The 20,324-nt window shown below is 43.0% G+C and overlaps 1 protein-coding gene across 2 annotated transcripts in view; it reads left to right on the plus strand.

Moving 5' to 3' along the window:
* The window catches only part of hdac5 (histone deacetylase 5), a 67,108-nt gene that overhangs the window by 37,886 nt on the left and 8,898 nt on the right, over nt 1-20,324 (plus strand). For both annotated transcript variants that reach the window (XM_063471174.1, XM_063471173.1), the window contains 20 exons: nt 234-481; nt 562-706; nt 805-910; nt 4,082-4,215; nt 6,580-6,711; nt 6,870-6,979; nt 8,947-9,063; nt 10,198-10,309; nt 10,439-10,549; nt 10,644-10,837; nt 10,947-11,065; nt 12,515-12,710; nt 15,802-15,913; nt 17,168-17,301; nt 17,483-17,603; nt 18,232-18,281; nt 18,358-18,465; nt 18,544-18,599; nt 18,690-18,777; nt 19,997-20,116. In XM_063471174.1, coding sequence (XP_063327244.1) covers nt 234-481; nt 562-706; nt 805-910; nt 4,082-4,215; nt 6,580-6,711; nt 6,870-6,979; nt 8,947-9,063; nt 10,198-10,309; nt 10,439-10,549; nt 10,644-10,837; nt 10,947-11,065; nt 12,515-12,710; nt 15,802-15,913; nt 17,168-17,301; nt 17,483-17,603; nt 18,232-18,281; nt 18,358-18,465; nt 18,544-18,599; nt 18,690-18,777; nt 19,997-20,116 — 2,513 coding nt within the window. The remainder of the gene's footprint in view (nt 1-233; nt 482-561; nt 707-804; nt 911-4,081; nt 4,216-6,579; nt 6,712-6,869; nt 6,980-8,946; nt 9,064-10,197; nt 10,310-10,438; nt 10,550-10,643; nt 10,838-10,946; nt 11,066-12,514; nt 12,711-15,801; nt 15,914-17,167; nt 17,302-17,482; nt 17,604-18,231; nt 18,282-18,357; nt 18,466-18,543; nt 18,600-18,689; nt 18,778-19,996; nt 20,117-20,324) is intronic.

Here is a 20,324-nt window from a genome sequence, read left to right on the forward strand (position 1 = left end):
ATATTTTTCATAAAATAAATAAAAGGTCTCAGTTTAGCTTTTAGCTTTTAAATAGTGTCCAGTGTGATGGCTGCTGTAATGTTCTTCACACACTTTTGCTGGAAGGAAATAAAAAAAATAATTAGGAAATGGAAAAAATGCAGTAATTCAAAGCAGACTGCAGATATACAGAATCAGAAGCTCAGCTGTGCACTTGGGTAAAGTTGATGCCATGTTGTTTTTGACATTTCCAGGTGGGAGTCCAGGAGAAAGCCCGGGAGGAGGAGGAGGCCCGGTGGACCTGCGAACTGAGCCCAGGGTAGGGTCTCTCTCCGGGGGTGCAGTGGTGGACACAGCCCTGAGAGAGCAGCAGCTCCAACAGGAACTCATTCTCCTCAAGCAGCAGCAGGAGCTCCAGAAACAGCTGCTGTTTGCAGAATTTCAGAAAAAACACGAAGTGCTAACAAGACAACACGAAGTCCAGCTGCAGGAACACTTAAAGGTGAGCTGAAGCACTGGCTCTCTTTTCCGCTGCCTTATTCCAGGAACCATTCAATAACCTGTGTGCGTATTTGTGTGTAGCAACAACAGGAGCTGCTGGCAGCCAAACGACAGCAGGAGCTGGAGCAGAAGAGGAAGCTGGAGCAGCAAAGACACGAAGAGCAGGAGAAACAACGACTGGAGCAGCAACTGCTGCTGCTGAGGAACAAGGAGAAAGGCAAAGAGAGTAGGTCATCCTGCTGCTACTCGCAGACCACAGGCTGTTTGCATACAGACAGGGAAGTGGCCTGATTGCTTTGTGTGTTTGTGTGTGTGTTTTGGAAGGTGCCATTGCCAGCACAGAGGTGAAGCTGAAGCTGCAGGAGTTCCTTCTCAGTAAGAAGGAACCTGGTTCTGGCGGACTAAACCATTCCTTCTCCCCAAAGTGCTGGTGAGGACCAAAACTGTTTCAGAGTGTGTGTGTGTGTGTGTAGAAATGGGAAAGTGTTTCCCACTGATGGTTTGATCTTCTGCACCAGAACTACAGAGCCTCATATAACATGCACTTAACACACTTCGCTATGAAAACAAAACACAGAAATAAAACAAAGCAGGACCTGAGAGATATCGAGGAAGCACTCTTCACTTTCCAAGCTGAGGAGAGTGTGAGGGTGCTGTTTTACCCGCGATATCATGAAGTTGTGTTTTCGTTGTCTTGATGTAGAGAAATAAGCATTAAAACACACATGGCTTTGGTTTTACACAGTTATACCTCGTTACCATGGTTATATGTAGTATTTGAGGGCACATGATGCAATTTGGTGAGCACCTCTATCTCATTAAATTGACAGTATGCAGTTAATGTACTAGAGTCATGTCTTAGGTCACTGAATAGTAACATAATCACTGTGACACCGCGGTATGTGCATGGTGCAGTGATGCACATGCAAATCCTCTGTGCTATGGCTCAGCAATAGCAATAGTAAGCAATGTTTATCTATGTGGCACTTTTCCAGACACGAGTCACCAAGTGTTTTATGGAAAACGCTGTGGATAATGCAAACAGTGAGAAAGAAAGCCTGAGGAAAAACTTGAGAATGCAAAAATACTGCTCGGATAATTAAAGAACGTGGACATCAGTTAAAGAGAAGTTACAAAGACAACAACGTACACAGCAAAGAAGAAACCGGACTGGTGCAAAACACGTTACTCAAACGTCCGAGGACACTGCTCTGTCTTCAGCTGACTTTAACGAGGTCACAGCAGAGCTCGCAGGTGCAGGTGCAGCCGTCCACAGGCCGGACTCATGGTTCCAACAATAATGTAACACTGTTAGAGTTGAGTGAGCAAGCTCAAGGGTGAAGATGAAGAATTTAGGACAGCATGCAAGGGAGCGTGTGATGCTCTGGAGGAGGAAACATTCAGACTGGATCCTGAATGCAACAGAGAGACGTTGAGGGTCATGCTGGGCATCGATTTCCATTTCTATAATCGATTTGATTTGAATCAATTTTGAATGACAGTCAGAAATACAGTGGAACCCCGACTTACGAAATTAATTTGTTCCCGAGGGTCTTTCATAAGTCGAAAATGTTGATAAGTCGAAGCACCCATCGTGCCTTTTCAGTGAACGATAGGCTTTGCCGTAACACGGGCAGAAATATTGCCGTTAAGTGCCTTCGTTACTTGAATTTTTTGTGAAATGGGGTATTCGTAAGTCGGGGTTCCACTGTATTATAATTCTGATCATTTGTCAGTACTGACACTTGTGAGATTTAATCAGAGGTGTAACCATCACAGCAGATGCCTTTGTGTCAAAGTAACTGAGGATAAAACAGAAAAAACATGAAGGAGATTTTCCTGGCCTGGCTTTTTATAGCAGATGACCTTAAAAAATATTCTGCATTAGATCAAAAACTGAAGAAAACCATTAATTGACATATGAGCATTATCTGATGCTGCTAAAGTGAAGCAGAGCAAAGTTACAGAGGTTTCATTAGAGACACAGCTAAGCAATTTGGAATTTGGCATCATTGTAAAAAATTGACATTTCTTCGGTATTGAACAGCAGAAATCAGGCTTTCTTGTCGGAGGTCATTTGTGTACAGCGCTGTACAAAACAGTAATAAGCAAGCTAATAATGCAGAAAACAGAGATTTGAGATGGAAACTGTTCTTGAAGTACACTGAGAGAGAGAGGAAGTGCAGGAAGTGTGATTTTATCGTGGTGGAAGCAAAACAGCAAAAGTAAGAGGGAATCCATGACGATGTTTATCAAACGTGAAGCAAAGTTTGGATCTTTTGCTGCTGGTTCAGTGAATTTTGGTTGGAGAGCGACAAAACCTGCAGCATCAGAATCTGTGAGCTGTCGGCTCTCAGGCCCGGCGGCGTGTCCGTGTACGTGCCGTCGGGTGAACGATCCGCGCTTTGTGTTTACATCTTTGTGTGGAATCCGTGTACCTGCTCTCATTTGTTGTTGTAGCTGTTTAGGGGTTGTTAAAAGTAGTTTTGTGAGCTTCAACCTGAGATTCTGGCATTTCTGGCAAAATGCATTTTTATTTAAAAATCGATTCAGGATTTACTTTATTTTATTGAAGCTAAAATCGATTTGAATCTGGAAAATCTATTTTTAAACCCAGCCCTAGTTGACGGGACTCTTATGTAGACTAGCAGGAGCATTTTTGAATTTGGGTGGGAAGTGAGTCATGTACTTTCCCCCTTTTTATTTTAGTAAATGTTTCCCAGTTTGTTGAACTGGCCTCTCGAGTGTTTTAGTGCTGTTTATCTAAATAAAAGTTCCCGCCTGTAATAAAACTCCAGCAGTTTCGAGTGCTTCAAAATAAAGTTTGGTTGTGTTAGGCGCTGTCTATGACAGCTATTAAAGTTTCATTATCGCCTGTTCTAACAGAAGCATCACACGTTCAGTTTTCCTACAGCAGAACGGACCAAAGATTGTCCAGTTTTGATCCTCCTATAGAAAACGTCGATCCCAAAACTGCTCGCTTTGTGTTTTCAGTGAGCTGAGCTCTTTTTCGTTTTCTACTATTAATAACTGCTCAGCCACAAACCCATCGTTCTGTGATGTATGTTTATTTCAGTCTGATGTGTGGATAATCACCTGAATCATGTTAAAAAAATATTGCTCCAACACCTCAGACACATCTCCATAACACACGCTAACATACCAGACACCTACGCCTGAATGACAAAAAGCTGTCACTTCCCATGACCGTAATGAGTTCCCTGTCTGAAAAGGGCCGCAGACGACACGATGCCACGTCCTGTTAAAATCAGCAGGGCCAGAAGCAACCGGCAATGTTCACTGATCTACAACAACAACAGAAAAGGTCAGGTTTCAGTGTCATAAGCTTTTACTCAGACCCGTTCTGCATCAGCTATAACACAGGAGGAAATTAAAGGAAGAAGCACAGAGAGAATGTTTCCACACTGACAATCAAAGGAAATAACGCAGCATTCTAGGAAGTGTAGGAAATGACTAAATGACGTACAAGTCCCTCAAGAACCTGGGCAGAAAATGACATTCAGCGCTCGGTCTCATGGTACGATAAAAGGGTTTTCCCAGGCAACTAATCTGCCTTCTGTTTGGGTGTTTGTGTTTGCAGGGGAGCCCAGCACACCTCCCTGGAGCAGAGCTCGCCTCCGCAGAGCAACACACCGGGGACTCCTCCTTCCTATAAACTGCCCCCTCTCCTGGGGAACTATGAGGGCAAAGACGACTTCCCACTCCGCAAGACGGGTATGAGTGTGTGTGTGTGTGTGTGTGTGTTTGTGTGTTTGCACGTATACAATTCATTAGGTATGCAAAGGTGGTGCAGTATTCTCATAGAATTATTTACTTGTGAAATAAGTATTGCGGACTAATTGCCTTACCTGGACCTGGAACAAAAGTGTGTAGATACTCTCCAATGCAACGGACAATTCCAACTTACCAGACAAATCTCATATATATTAAAGGTGTTTAGGTGGATCCACACATGACGACAGGTGGAGTCCCGATGGCCGAGCAGTTGTTCCTGTTATACTTTGCAGTCTGCTGCCTGGGTGCATGAGTAATCGGTGTAATGAAAGTCTCTGTGGAAGACGGAGTGAGTAAAGTAAATTTCGCTCACTATTCGACCCAAATGGACCCTAGTGGACTCGCTGATGGAGAAAGTTTAAAACACACGTAACAATGTAGCTGTGTTATGCTACATGCAAAGCAACTGTGGGCACCTCTCAGGTTCATTTTACTCAGCAGCTATCAATGGAGGTGAAGAAAACCTCATTTTACTTATGAAGGGGCGTCAAACAATGATACAGTCATCTGCACAGTCCGAGTCTGTGTCTAACAGGGACCGGCCGTCCACCATAAAGCGATGCGCGACAAGCCCACAAACTGAAGCTCGGTCACAGTCAGAGCACATCAGCTGATCCCCACGTCAGCTGACGATTTACAGTTGCTAACTCTTACACAGGGAGCTGTGTTTAAGCTGCTTGAGCCTGCACACAGATGCTGGACATCTGGAAGGGAGTTTGCAGCCCACCTCCACCCCAGCTCTTTCTTTCATGCTATTTCTGAATTGTCCTATCTGTCGTCATCTGTCCTGTGGTGGGATCTTGTTGTTGCTCTCCCCGCCTAAGGCTTTTCATGTGTGCACATGGAAAGTGGAGGTTCTCAAATAGATGCCAAATATAAATGGCTGCAGATGGAAACATCATTTTCTTTTGACTGTTGTGGTCTCAACTGAAGTAGCAGTTACCGGATAACATGTTTGCCTCTGTAGTTAAATTGTTTAAATGCTCAGCGTACAAAGGTCGCCCACAACACTCCAAGACAGACAAGAGCGCAGCAGCTGGGCTACGTGAAGCTCACATGGATGTGTGTTCCCTTCTGGGTGTGACGTGTGGCAGGACCTCCGTACTGCATCTGCACCACCCGGCTTACGACTGGAAAGACTGTAGTTGTCACTCGTGCACAGCAAATAGGTCTGAGGTATTTTAGCTTTACTTTATATAGTAGGAGGCCGCTGTGATGGATCTTTATACATATATATATATATATATATGTGTGTGTGTGTGTGTGTGTGTGTATGATATGATCATATACATGTCCATACACCCAGCTTCTAATGCTCCTACGCTGAATTATAATCATAGTCTGTATCATAGCTAACACCAGGGTGAAGCAGTTTCGGTGCAGGGTTAGCACGAGGTTGTATTTTAGCCACATGCTCTCTTTCATGCATCATGGCTTCACAGTTTGTCTCTTACAGGGTTTCTGTTTCAGTTATGCCATGTAGATGTGCACGTACCCTAACCTCCCAGCAACCTGCCAGATTTTAAGAGGTTCAAATTTGTGCTAGATGGAAAATTGACTACAATTGCAGATAGAAGCATCCATGGCGTGTTGTTTTCAGCTCTAAAGGGTTCTTTCTTTTAGCCAGTCATCCAAATATAGAGGCAGGAACACTTTGTAGATGTGCATGACACGGGTGCTCTTCAGTGGCACTTGTGTAAATCACATAGTCCAGATTAAACTCACTCTTTGTAAATATACTCCAGTGTGTCCCGGGATACTGTGTCCAGGTTCTGCTGCCTGGCTCACAATAATGAAAATGGTTTTTAGCATAACAAATGCCAGGCCGAGCTGTCATTGGCTGCCCTGATGCCACCGGGTAAGCAGTGACATATCATCCCTCTGGATCCAGATACTGTTTATGCCACTGAAAACTTCATGTTTTCCCTTCTACTGTTTATTATCCTCACCTTGACCCATACACCAAAAATAGCTTAAAATCCACTGTGGCTGCTCGTTTAGCAAACGACCCAGCCAAATTGTAATGTAGGATTAGCAGACTTCTCGGTCTGCCCTGATAGAATCTTGTTGGCAAGTCACCAGGTGACTTAAAATATCACTGAAGCCCTCTGCCAAAACAAACCACTGCATGTTACCAATGACCTATAATGAAAAAGAAACAAGACAGATCAGCAGCCGACAAAATAACTGTTCTTCTTTCACCTGCGTTCCGAGCACAGCTTAGTATTTACAGGAAATGGTCTGCGTTACACTGATGTCTCTGAGCTGAACAGTTTTATCTCCCCTCTCTCTTTACTTGTCCAGTCTCTGAGCCTAACCTGAAGGTGCGTTCACGCTTGAAGCAAAAGGTGGCAGAGAGGCGGAGCTCCCCTCTCCTCCGCAGGAAGGACGGAACTGTCATCAGCACCTTCAAGAAGAGAGCCATAGAGATATCAGGTGAGCAGAGACCCTTACGTTTTCATTCTGAGAAGATGTGCAAAGTGCAAATAACCTCTCAGGTGCAGAGTGTTTAGTGTGAATAGCTGCTTTAATCAGAAATTTAAAATGAATTACTCTGCTGCTCATTTATTCCTGTGTCTGTGTCTCTCCACCAGTTTCCTCTCTCTGTAACAGTGCTCCGGGGTCAGGTCCCAGCAGTCCCAACAGTTCCAATACAACTATTGCCAACGGCAATACTGGATCAGTCCCCAACATACAGACTGAGGTACACGTGCACACACACATAGGCTGGCTTCATTTTCATTTCTTCAAACTTGACACGAAGCTCGAGTTTGCCCCCTGCAGTTCAGTGTGGAGCACTGAATCAAAAATGACGATATGGGGGAAACTGTAACAGGCAACATCTAAGCAGCTGTGTGAAAGTGATGATTGAGCAGCAAAAGGCAGCATTTAATCACCTTGAACTTTGGCAGGAACTCTGGCTTTGCCCCTGTGTTGTATTCTTTGCTGTATCTGCAGAGTGTTTCTGCGTGTAGTTGTGCTTTCTGTTCTGTACGTTGTGTTTGCTGTGCATACTTTGATGCTGTTTGGGTCACAGCCAAAGTATAAACCATTTTAGCACTGCAATCTTGGAAAAGAAAACATCCTCGAATTTTTATTGTTTGTGAAATGTCAAAGATAAAATTGCTCACTGTGACGCAGAAATAGGGCTGCAAAAATACTAACTTATAAATATCTAACTGTACCTTTAGTGGTTCAGAGCTAGTCACTGGAGGGAAACTCTCTAAAGTACTCCCTGCACCCTGGGGGGGGGGGGATTTTATTTGTACCCTTGTGGTTTGTGCTTACAGAAACAAATCTTGAACCTCTAATTACAGTTTCACAATAGTATAACAGAATAAAAAGAGACATTTAAAAAAGGCCACAGAAAACCCAGAATCGTTTTGCTGTGAGGCATCTGCACCACCCCTACAAGATCAAACTTCAGTAATGTCTACAATTATTTTTGAAGAAAATAAAGCAAAACCTACAAATCTAAATGTAAAATTCTAATTTAACATAATTTCTTTTTTATTTGAGAGCGTATTGATTCTCGATACTGGAGAATAAAATCAAGAAGAATTTGAAGTATGTAGCCTTTACTACTCATTAATGAGGTACAGTGATTAGTGTTAAAGGGTTTCAGTGGAATAATACACTTTTCCTGTGCCCTTATTTTTAGGAATGTAGAGTGTGTGATGCAAATTACATAGGTCCCATAATGGAACCCTGTGGTACACCACCAGATGTGCCATATCTGCAATAGGTTTTGCTGTTTTGTTGATAAGAAAGAAACTATACTAAGATGATATCCAGAGTTCACCTAACAGACAAACCTTAGTTGTAGCCTCAGGAGAGTTGGTTGGTTTTGATTGGTTATTTCAGTATATGACTTTAAAGACACATGAAATGATTCCCCTGACATTTTTTATGTTTTCGTTGTAAGTCTTTATGAAGATAATATGACAAAGCAGTTAAATAATCATGTTTCGGATTACTCATTTACACTCTGCTTGATGCCGCTTGAATTAACTGGTTGCTGTGTTTGGCTACAAGTGGGTACGCAGAACGCCCTCTGGTGGTCAAACTATCCAGCATCATAACATGGTTTGATGTTGGATAGTTTGACCACTCATAACATGGTTTCCTGTCTCTTTACCTTTTGAGTTTTCATTTGTTGGGCATATAAACACTGATACTGAGATATCAGTCGGGCTCTAGTTAGAGATTAAAGACAAGCATGGCCAAAGACAGTGTGATTTCATTTTTTCATTTTATTCCAGAGGCATATTTCTAAGGGTGGTGTTGAATATGGATAATATACTGGGCACAACTGTATCAAATGCATGTTAAAGCAGGCTGTATGGAGTAATTCTTAAAGGCCTTCAAGGCTGACAAGACTCCTCTGTTTATTTAAGTTGAGCAAGTGTGGAACAAATGCCATGGAAGTTTCCTGTTTTTGTGCTCTTCCAAGAAACTTCCAGGAAATGGTCTTCTCCTATAACAAGAAGAAGAAGTTAATTATATTTTGCCCCAGTATGTGCTAAATTTAACAAACTGTGTACCTGTGATGACTGCAAATATGAAGCGGCATTAAACCATAGTACTGAGCCACAGACCAACTTTTGAACTGCTGCTGAGTTCTCCCTGTGCAGGACACTAAAAACTGCTTGCTTGTTTGCTTTTCTGCAGCTGAGGTCTCTCCATCAGACGCTGGGGGCTGATGGGACATTGAGTCCTCTGAGTCTCTACACCTCACCCTCCCTGCCGAATATCTCGCTGGGCCTCCCTGCCAACACACACATCACGGTGAGTCACTGCGGTGCATGTACCCATTGACACAAGAACACACAAACACACACTATACACCCCCACACCGATGGACTCGATGTACCTGTAGTTCTATAAGTATCTGCATATCCTGTTTTTTCTGAGCTTGGTTCTGGTGGAGGTTTCTTCCTGTTAAAAGGAAGTTCTTCCTTCCCACTGTCACCAAATGCTCAGTCATAGACAGTTGTGGGATTGGTATGATTGCTGGGGTTGCTTGCCTCTGCAGGTTCTTTACTTAACAATATAAAGTACCTTGTGCCAGCTGTTGTTCTTAAATGGAGCTGTATAAATGAATTGGGAAAGGGCTTACTGAGGGTGTCAGTCAGTCATTTGCCAGTGACTTCTTTACAACTGGCCTCCTTGTGGTGAGCGTAGAAGTCGCCTCCTTGTCGCTTTGCTTTTTAAACCCAGGAGTTTCGTCTAGCTGACGTGCACTTTTGTTACAAAGCAGTCAGTCTTACTCACTTACACTAAGTGATCCATAAAACAGTGGTTCTTCTTTTTCTATATGTGTGTAGTTTTCCACACAGAAGTAAACCAAAGGAGGCCTTTTTATTTCCATGACTGTTCATTTTGGTGAGAGATCACTTCTAGCTTGCATGTGTAAGCGAGTGCTATCCTTAAAATGTATGATTTGGTTAAAAGCTCTTTCTCCAGTGGGATTTTTATGTCTGCACATTTCTACACGAACCCAGTGGAAAGATATCCACAGGCTGCTTCTTATGGAATACATGGAAACAATAAAGAGTCCTGTTCTTGTGTTGCAGTGTAAAGCTAGTTATTCCTGCATTTTCATAAAGGTAAAATATGGTAAGACAACCAAACACGGTGTTTAGACTTCTTTGGTCTTGGCTTTGGATACATTTTCATGATGAGTTTTGGTTGCTCCGTTTGCTCCGAGCTCTGTTTGCACCACTGTAGGAAATCTGTACCATAAGAAGGAATCCAGCACTTCATAGATTTGTTGTTCTGAGTTCTGTGTTAAATAAACAGTTCCTGTTCAAGGAGAAGATTTAAGCAAAAAGCTGAGCAGCTGAAAAAATGCCACGCTATTATATGAGGTGCCTGTCAATTTGTGTCTGTGTGGTAACTATGGTAATACTCCCTCTAAAGCCCTCCCAGAAGCTGTCTGCCCAGCAAGAGGCAGAGCGTCAAGCCATCCAGTCGCTGCGGGGGGGTGGAGCTCTAACAGGAAAGTTTCTCTCCACGTCCTCCCTTCCAGCAGGTGAGCTGGACCGCTGCTCATATCAGAGTTTACTGAGTCATTGTGCGCTAATCATGAAAGTGCATCATGACTGTTGTTGGTTTAAAATGAATTCTTTGGGGCGAGTTATGATTTAATATCTCTTTGCAGGTGTGGGACATGATGTGGAGACTCCGCCCCCCAGCTCTCATTCAGCCCATTCCTCGTTACTGCAACACGTACTACTGCTGGAGCAGGCTAGGCAACAGACTGCTATGCTAGGTGGTGCAAACACAATCGCGCACACAGCACATACACAAAAATTCACGACAGCGCGTAACTCATCACCGTTTTCTGTGACCCTTGACCTGTCCAGTGCCCATGTACAGCCAATCGCCGCTGGTTACGGCAGAGAGAGGTGTGTCGGGTGGCATGCGGGCCGTCAACAAGCTGCCTCGCCACCGGCCACTGGCTCGTACGCAGAGCGCACCTTTGCCCCAGTCCCCCCAGGCCCTGCAGCAACTGGTGGTTCAACAGCAGCACCATCATTTCCTGGAGAAGCATTACAAGGTAGACACAACTACACACACACACATAGACACACACACACACAGATGAGCACACGTGCAGATTCTCACATAATCTTTGTGTGTTTGTGTGTGTGTGTGTGTGTGTGTAGATGCTGTCAAAGGGGACAGATTTACCTAGGCCACCACCCACTCACCCAGAGGAAACAGAGGAGGAGCTTACAGAGACCAATGACATGCAGGAGGAGGATGAAGGGGTGGGCCTTCACAGGTGTGCCAGTATTTCTGACTCTGTGTGTTTGTGTGTCTCTGTGTGACACACAGTGCTTAACACATGTATTAGCCCCAGCCTGATGTAAGGTTTATGCCAATGCCAAAATCCTCGTTTGTGTTCAGTAATGGTTCATCCAGCAATATGTGGAAGCTGTTTAATGCTAAATAGAAATATTGTTTTTATCTGTGAATTTTCAAATTTGTTGCTTTACAAAGAAGCTGAAAAGCATGCTGTTATTTGTTTTAATTAAGATTGCAAATAACAATTGAAATTACAAATACAATTCCTGAATATAAAAAGTGAATGTTCTGTTAATGTCTAACTTCTCAGAGATGTCCACTCCGTTAGCTCAAATATGAGTATAAAAACATGAATTCAGTTTGTTATTGTTTAGGCTTCGTTATTAGGCTGGTTAATAACAATATAAATTTATATATATATATATATATATATTATTATATATCTGTAGAAATGAAGAGTGTGGCTGCTCCTATTTTTACATTTTTACTGATCTTATTGGCTGACGTAGTCATCACAGTTTCCTCTTCTGAGCTCAGAGTTTTGAGAAATATTTAAGTGACTCACAACACAATTTAGGTTTGTGGTTGCCTGCCATTATTTCTACACATTATCTTAACTGGTGTTCCTGGCATAGCTGAGATGGTTGTTAGCGGAACAAGCTTATAATGGATGGCTCAAACTGTGAACCCAAGTGCTTTGGTGCTAAACACATACAGGTCATGGATCTGTTACAGAGAGTCAAGTTTACAGTGTGCAGTGTTTTTGGTTTATAGTCAGATTTCTGTACAAACGTTGGGAGTGAAAACTGCAGAGAGCTATAGAGCTCTTCATCATCACAATTAAACTTTTAGGAATTTTCTATGACTTGCATAACAACATAAAGTGTGTCGCTCCTATTATTGATGTAGATATTTGACTGCCTAATCATCCCATCAGTCAGCTGTCAGAGTTCAGGTTTGTAAGGTGGAAATGTTTGAACTGAAACAGCCCTGGACTCAGTCTTAAGACCCGAACGGATCTTGTTCAGTTTCCTTTGGTTTTGCTCTTGAATCAAAACATTTTTCTGAATTGCTGTTTTTCCTGGAAGGAAACACTGTAAAACTTGAGCTTGTTATGTTTGTCAGATTACAACAACAATAGATGACTCATTCTCTCACCAGGTCCTACTTGTGTCCAGCCTGCTAATTTGTGCTGCTCTTGGTAGATCATGCCGACATCATTATTGAAATGGACCTGCTGTGCCTGTTCGAATAGCTTTACACTCTCGTTGGTGCTTTGTTCAGTTGCAGGTTGTCAATCAGTTGCCCTGCTTTGTAAATCTGACCCAGAAGCTAGTTTTCGTAAAGGAAGAGTGCGCGCTCAGAGCATGTGTATCTGGCTCCTGGACACACCTTTTCACTCTGTTCTGTCTTCTCATCCAATCAGGCTTCAGAAGGAGGGGTCTGATGATAGCACGCCTTCATCTGAGCGTCTCGGCGTGCACGTGAAGGGTGAGGAGGAGTGTGGAAGCGTGCATATCAAAGGGGAGAGCACCGAGAGTGAGCTGGAAGAAGAGGAAGAGGATGAAGATGTCATTCAGTTGAGGGAGGGCGACGAAGAGGAGAGAGGGAGTTACAGTCAGGTTTGTGTGTGAATACAGTGCATCATTGATGATCAGCTTGGTTCATGTAAATGGGTGTGGTCAGTTAGTGAGTGCTTGAGCTCATCTGATAATGACAAGGTGTCCAGCAGGAGCTCCTTCAAAGCCCACGGTCTGTCCTAAAACTCAGGACTTGTTGGTTCCACAGCGTCATCCCACAGAGGGATGAGTCACACAAATGCATCACTGACCGCCTTCCTGCTGTTTTGTATCTCGCTGCGTTTGCTCTGTTACAGCGGTTGCTTTGCATTAGTGATCTGACTCATCCCAGCTAATGGTCGGCCTCTTACTTCAGTCTAAAGCTGAGGTGGCTTCAGGTGTTTTTCACCCACGCACAACTGTTTTCACACATAGCAATTCTGAGCTGCAGTACATTTACGTATCACTCCAGAGTATTCCTTTTGGGCTGAGCTCATTGCATAACGTGTCTTATCTGCTTTCAGGAAAAAGAACACACATTGAATTTTCCAAAATTTGACAAAGCATATTTTTCTGTCTTAGACGAGGCTAAGTGTTCTTGAAGAGCCAACTTATACAATGTGATGCTCAGACCACTTGGCAGTGTGCAGGGTAGTGACGTCTAACTGTGTGTGAGCACAACACTGTTCAAGGACTCTGACTGAACGTAAGGATCACTTTGCTCAAAGTGGATCAGTGATGCTAACTCTACATGAATTCTTTCCTATTTAGTCTGCCATCTGGTATTCTAAATATGTCGTTCCACAATCAGACTCTGATGCCAGGAGGAGGTTTAAAATCCACACAAAATTTGGTATCAACAGTTAAATCGGCAAAAAAAAGAAGGATGAGCTGAGCAACACCAAAAGACCACGGAGACTACACGTGGCAGATAAAGGTGATAATCACAGAGTTGTTTCCCTGGTAAACAAAAGCCCTACATAACATTGAGTAAAGTTGAGAACATTTAAATCTACAATTAGTGAATTTAAGCAGAGTTTAACCTCAAAGTGAGTGGCTACAGTGATGAGCACAAACAGCCAGATTAGAACAGCCTTACAAATGTGAAACATGATAAGAGCATGAACAAGGACAAGAAAGCATCATTATTCATATATCTGATCGCTTCTCCCTCATAGTAGAGACGGCATTAAGGACTTACCTTTCATATCTAAGAAGTAAAGCCTCAACAGAAATACTTTAAGCCTGCCTTTTATCAAATGGCCAACAGGGGGCGACTTCACCAGCTCTGAAGAAGCGCCGACGTTTTTTTTGTAAACACTTCTGCGATGAGTTTATGGTCACAATCATTCAGTTCAGGTCTTATTGAATACATTATCATAGATATATTTATTGATTGACAAGTGACTGTTGTATTTCTCGGTTTAACTGTCAGATCCAGCGCTCATCATAGCCTCACTTTTAATGTTTCTTAGACCAGTGGCTGGTGTCACAGAGGCTGTGTCCATCTTTTATATACATTTTATATAAAGGCACAGACACTACTGCACCACTCTTCTTTATTGATTATATGACTGCAGGTGCAAACTGTACTTTCAATCAGATGCTGCAAAACTGATAAGATAGTGCTTCACAGTTCAGCCTTGCAATGGTCCAACAGAAGCACCTCTTAAAGCAAAACATGGAGAGGTCTTGAATGGTTACCAGCTTACCTGAGCACACAACACTGAGGCCACAGAAGGAGAACTCTCAGTTTTTGGTTTGGCTTTGGCTTCGTTGCAGACTTCAAGCAGTTGCTGATTGCAAATAATTCCGAATGTTTAAAGGTTTCTGATATACTCAGTTATGGTACACTGCTCTTGTTACTTTGAAGTCTGTGGAGGGAGTGTGTATAAAAATAGCTGTAATTGCTAAATGGTTAATGCAAGATTTGTGGTCAGCCTCTTGAATTAAAGCTGAAGTTTCCACTTCAATCACATCTTGATTGCTTCATTTGATTGATTTAGTACAGAGGCAACATTTCTGTAGGAAAATTGTGCTGCTGTCTAAATACTTCTGGACCTGACCGTAAAGGTTCGTGTGTGACGTGCGTGCTAGCGGTCATTGAGTTTAAGTGCATTTAACCTGCACACTTCACTGTGTTTTTCAGTCATCTTTTTCTCTCCAGCCCCATGACACCTCTGACCCGTGTTCACTGTGGGTGGTACTTACTGAGAGGAGGGTTAAAGTGGATGCTGTGATTGTGGAGAAACAGCTTTATTTATTTATTTATTTTTGCACCGGTACTCGATGAGTCATCAGAAGAAGAAGAAATCAGACGCTTAACCAAAACAAAAAAAGATGGCATTTGAATATGAACAACTTCACTGCTTTTATACAGTGTATACAGTAATATGCAAAATCAGAGGGAGGATGCTTCCTGGGAGACTGCATGATGAGATCAGGGCTCTGCAGGGGTTCACATCCTCTGCTGCAGGACCTGTTGTTGCTCAGTACTTCAAGTATCAGGTTGGATGTTTGGGGCACGTTGTTGAACAGTGGAAGAAAGACAAAAGCCTTTAAAGCTGACCCAGCCTCAAGATAATGATGCACAGACACACACACACACACACTTGTTGATGCCGCAGTGACATCACCAGCTGATGACTCAACCACTGGACTCACCGCTGTGTGTGTGTATGTGTGTCCTGTATGTCTGTATATCTTCGAGTGTGTGTCTTTTAGTGTCCACCCACGCGTGATGAGTCACCCAGATCGCAGCAGGGAGCACAGCAACACTCCCTATATATAGACACCACAGAGTGTGTGTGTGTGAGGGGAGTGGTTACACAAACCTGAAATCTCACACACACACTATGAGGGGGTGGTGATCAGTTAGATTTCAGGACAGTCAGTCCAAATGTCATGAAAACGGAACACAATTTTTTTTTTGTGAATGATACAATATTTTGAATAGTGATTTCAGTGTGTGTGTGTGTGTGTGTGTGTGTGTGTGTGTTTGCGTTGGCAGAGACAGAGACTGGTTTTAAGTGTGCTCTCCTCTTAAACACACACATCCTCCATCGCTGCAGTGAATGAGCTGATCTCTGATTCATCCTCCTGCAGTGAATCATTACTTTCTATCTCTTCTCTCCCTCCATCCCTGTCCCATCAGGCCTTGCAGCAGCTGGGCGTGTTCCAGTCCTCGTTGCCCCACAGACCCCTGGGTAGAGCGCAGTCCTCTCCTGCAGCTGCCGTTAATCCCATCAAACACCTCTTCACTACCGGTCAGTTTTCTGTGTTTGCGCTTCTTACGTGGTTGTGCGTGCGCACATCTGGTTTCTCATTGGATAAGAATGTGATGGTGTCAAGTCTGCCTACTGGAGGCCTCCATACTTGTTGCCTAGCAACAGGGAGCTGACTCTCTCGGTTGATGGTTCAGATGAACAGTGCATGAGCCCATCACTCATACCTTGTTTTATATTTGATTATTTTCCAGTAAGAGCTCTTCCTGTTTTTATGTTGCATTGATGTGCTGGGACTCTGCGCCTGTCGAGAACGTGCAGGTTACAGGGTGTTCTGTACTGTATGCTCTGAATCCACAGGACAACAGCTCCATATGAGACTTCCTTGCATGAGTACTGTAAACTAAACTGTTACACAGAGGAGTCTGAGCACTTCACGTTTTAATCGCCTCACCTAGAATTACTTCAGCTCACACTGTGCAGCTGGCACACTTATAAAGTTTATTCAGACCGTAAGCTGCGTTCTTGGCATTTTCAAAGCCAGAGAGAGGGAGCGTCACAGTAATGACCTGTTCTGCTCCAAGTTTGAATTCTTGGATTTGAATCATAGTTCATAAGTAATCCTTATTCATCTCACACTGTGTCTGTTATTAAATAGATTTATTCTGGTATTAAATTAGCTTTTAGCTCTTTGGTACCAAAATAAAGACTCAAACCATGAGTTTTGTGCTGTTGTTTTCCTAGTCCAGTTCTTTAATGTAGATAAGGGTTCACTTTAACATGAGCTTAGCCTGAGATGGGGTCTGACCATGATGAAACGAGGGCAGATCTGACAGATGTGGCTTTGTAAAAATGTTGAGCAAGCTTGAAAACAGAGGCTCCAGAGAGCATGCTCATATTAATCCTGATAATGAAAGCTGGTGATTAAGGTGACCTGTCTCTCTTTGACAGTTATTTCAGAGTAAACGTGTGGCTGTAAATTCCGAAATCTTAAATCTTCATAGATTGTGTTCTTATTGTGTTGCTGTGACCAGTTCTCTGCCTCATTTCATGCTTAAAGTGGATCTTTTGTTTTCTAATCCATAACAGACCAACCAGTGTTAAATTCCAGTTTACGAACATAAAAACAGACTTTATGCAGCTGCACACAAATACATGTAATTGGTAGCTGCTCCTGACATCTTGTGGTGATCATTGGGTACTACAGCTGCTGTTGATCCGGTGTCTATACCACTGAAGTACAGGCTTTTATTTCATTGCAATATCTGTGCGTATCTTTTTCCTCTCCCTCTCCAGGGCTTGTATATGACAGTCTGATGCTGAAACATCAGTGTGTGTGTGGGAACGCTCACATCCACCCAGAGCATGCTGGGAGAGTTCAGAGCATCTGGTCCAGACTGCAGGAGACGGGCCTGCTGGGCCGCTGTGAGGTACACACACATTCTTAAGTTTCAGATAAGTCCTTCACACTCACGGCAGAGCCTGCAATGATTCGTTCAATTCAGTTTATTGATTTATACACTTTGTAAAAGCAAGTACAGCGCTTCTGTCATTTCTTGCAAAGTTGATTTTGTTGTATGCAAACATTACTCTCTGTCTGTGTGTGAGCAGAGGATTCGTGGGCGTAAAGCGTCTCTGGATGAGATCCAGTCCGTCCATTCAGAGTTCCACACCCTGCTGTATGGAACCAGTCCGCTCAATCGGCACAAACTGGACCACAAAAAGCTGCTCGGTACCTGTCTGTCTGTCTGACTGTCTGTCTACATTTTCTATACACTGAAGCTTGACTAAAGTAAATCTGTAAATTATAAATTATAGAGTAAATTATAGAGAAAAATGCAGCCCTGGCTTAACTTTTGCTGTACGAGTTAGCATGAGTTTTATCACTTCTTTAAATGTTCCTGTTTAATTTTTAGAAATGAAGTAATACATCAATCAGACACCCAGATCAATTATCCTCGCAGTTACTCCACAGAGGAAAATAAGACAGGAATGTCACAGGGCTGCCAGCATCCTTACTGTAAATAAGCTCAGGACCCAGCAGTGTGTCCACTGTAACTGAATACTTTACCCAGGAAACATCATTTGTAATTACATAAAGGTTGATAACATTCAGATGTCGTGATGATAGTTTGAAATAAGTCAACTTAGTTTGAGCTTAATGTGAGTGTGTGTTCTGACAACCCAGTTATGGTCCTTCCATCCTATGTTTGGCTGTTGCCTGTGTGGCAGTCTGTTTAGTTGGTGTCGTACCCACTTTACTGTTTGTCTGTTATTATTATTTCCACTTGTGATAAATGTATCGAGCACTTCATGTAAATATGTGCTGTAACCTCAACTCTCGCTGATTTTCGTTCCAGGTCCAATTAGCCAGAAGATGTACGCTGTTCTTCCCTGTGGAGGAATAGGGGTGAGATTCTCTCTTTCTAGCCTGTCTGCCTGTGTTAGTGCTAGTCCTGGTCTGAACTGTGTGCTGCCCCCTGCAGGTGGACAGCGACACAGTGTGGAATGAGATGCACTCATCGGCCGCAGTGCGCATGGCGGTGGGCTCGGTCATCGAGCTGGCCTTCAGAGTGGCTGCAGGGGAGTTAAAGGTAAGGCTTTCACCGACGCTTATGAGTGTGAGCTCATGCTGTGTGCGCGTCCCCCTCACTCTGTGCTCGTTTTTCTAGAATGGCTTCGCAGTTGTTCGTCCTCCAGGGCACCATGCTGAGGAGTCCACGGCTATGTCAGTACACCTGTCACAGAATTCTGACTACATTTCTCTCTGACTACATCTCCGGCTTGACTAATATCTTTTTTTAATGTGTTTGCACAGGGGCTTTTGTTTCTTCAATTCAGTCGCCATTACTGCCAAGCTGCTGCAGCAGAAACTTGGAGTGGGCAAGATCCTCATTGTGGACTGGGTGAGAGGGCAGACACACACACAGTCATGTTTTCATATTTTTGTGGGGACATCTAATTGACATAATGCTTTCCCTAGCCTAACCATCAAAAATGAATGCCTGTCAGCCTAAACCTAAACCTAACCTAATTGTAACCCTGACACTAAAATCACATTTTGAGCCTCAAAAAGGCCTTCAAACATGTGAGGACCAGTGTGTGTGTCCTCACAAGTGACTGTTGGTTTTCACAAGTATAGTAGAATGCAGATTTCGGTCTTCACAAAGATAGCTAGACAGGAACACACACACACACACTACACAGTTTCTCTATGACTATAGAAAACATTATATACATTTTTTAGGCATTTCATATTTAATAAAAAGTGTAATAATAACTTCATTTTTACTCCAAACTTTTCCCCCCTGGAAAGATGAATGCTTCTTCAGTTTGGGTGAAACAGGTTTATGTTAATACATTCATCTATCAATGTACTGAAAGATGAATGTATTAATGATGCAGCTGGAAGCAGGATTTAGGCTTACTGGGGTAAGATCAGGGTTAAATGTGACTGTTCATTATTGCAGGTGAAGTGAAGTGATTGGACAAAGATAATTTGAGTAAATACAAAATGCACTATTTGAATAATGATTTCATGTGTTAAAGGATAAAGAAAAGCTATCCAAACCTACCTTTTGTGTATGTAGCCTAGTGGACTCATTGTATCTTTGTTAAATTATGAATTATTTGTGATTCACCACATTTTATTAGGATATCACAGTTCAGTTTTGCTAGCCACACCCAGACCTGATTCCTAGCAGACCTGCCGAATCAAGACATCAGTTATAGCGTCAGTATACCCTCTGCATCGGTCCTTTCACTCACACAATATTATCACACAGTCATTTCTATTTATCCCCCTTTAACTCTCAGAAAGCTGCTGCAGTATTCTCCATCTATCTGTCTGGAAATGGTTATAAAGCCGTTTCTAACGCTTTAAGACTCCAGTGAAAAACAGTTAGAGCAAAAAGAAAACAAAGGCATGTCTCACATTTACCAAAACAGCATCTTGACGATCCCTGAGAGTTTTGGGAAAACATTTTTTTAAAAGGTTTTAAAAAGTTAAACTAAAAGGGAAATGAATCTGAGTGAAAGGCTAACCCGTCCCTGTGTGTCCACTGTGTCTGTACCATACGTTCCCTCTGACCTTCTCTCTGACGCTGCTGTGATATGTCACTGCAGGACATTCACCATGGCAACGGCACTCAGCAGGCCTTCTACAGTGACCCCAACGTCCTCTACATTTCCCTCCATCGCTACGACGACGGAAACTTCTTTCCTGGCAGCGGAGCTCCAGAGGAGGTAATCACACAATCCCACCGGTCATTCTGTGGTTGTGAGGATTCAACAAACCAAAAGTTTCAACCTTGGCTGACCAAACTGGCCAAAAAGACTCCACTTGCATAATGTAGTGCACAGGAACGAACAAGAGGCAAATCAACGAGAACCGGTGGCTATTTGAGTTTAAATGGCAAATATGGTCACAGGAGAGAAAAGACCTGATTGCAGG

Source organism: Pelmatolapia mariae, linkage group LG4, assembly GCF_036321145.2.
Source record: "Pelmatolapia mariae isolate MD_Pm_ZW linkage group LG4, Pm_UMD_F_2, whole genome shotgun sequence".
In the NCBI taxonomy this organism is placed as follows: Eukaryota; Metazoa; Chordata; class Actinopteri; order Cichliformes; family Cichlidae; genus Pelmatolapia; species Pelmatolapia mariae.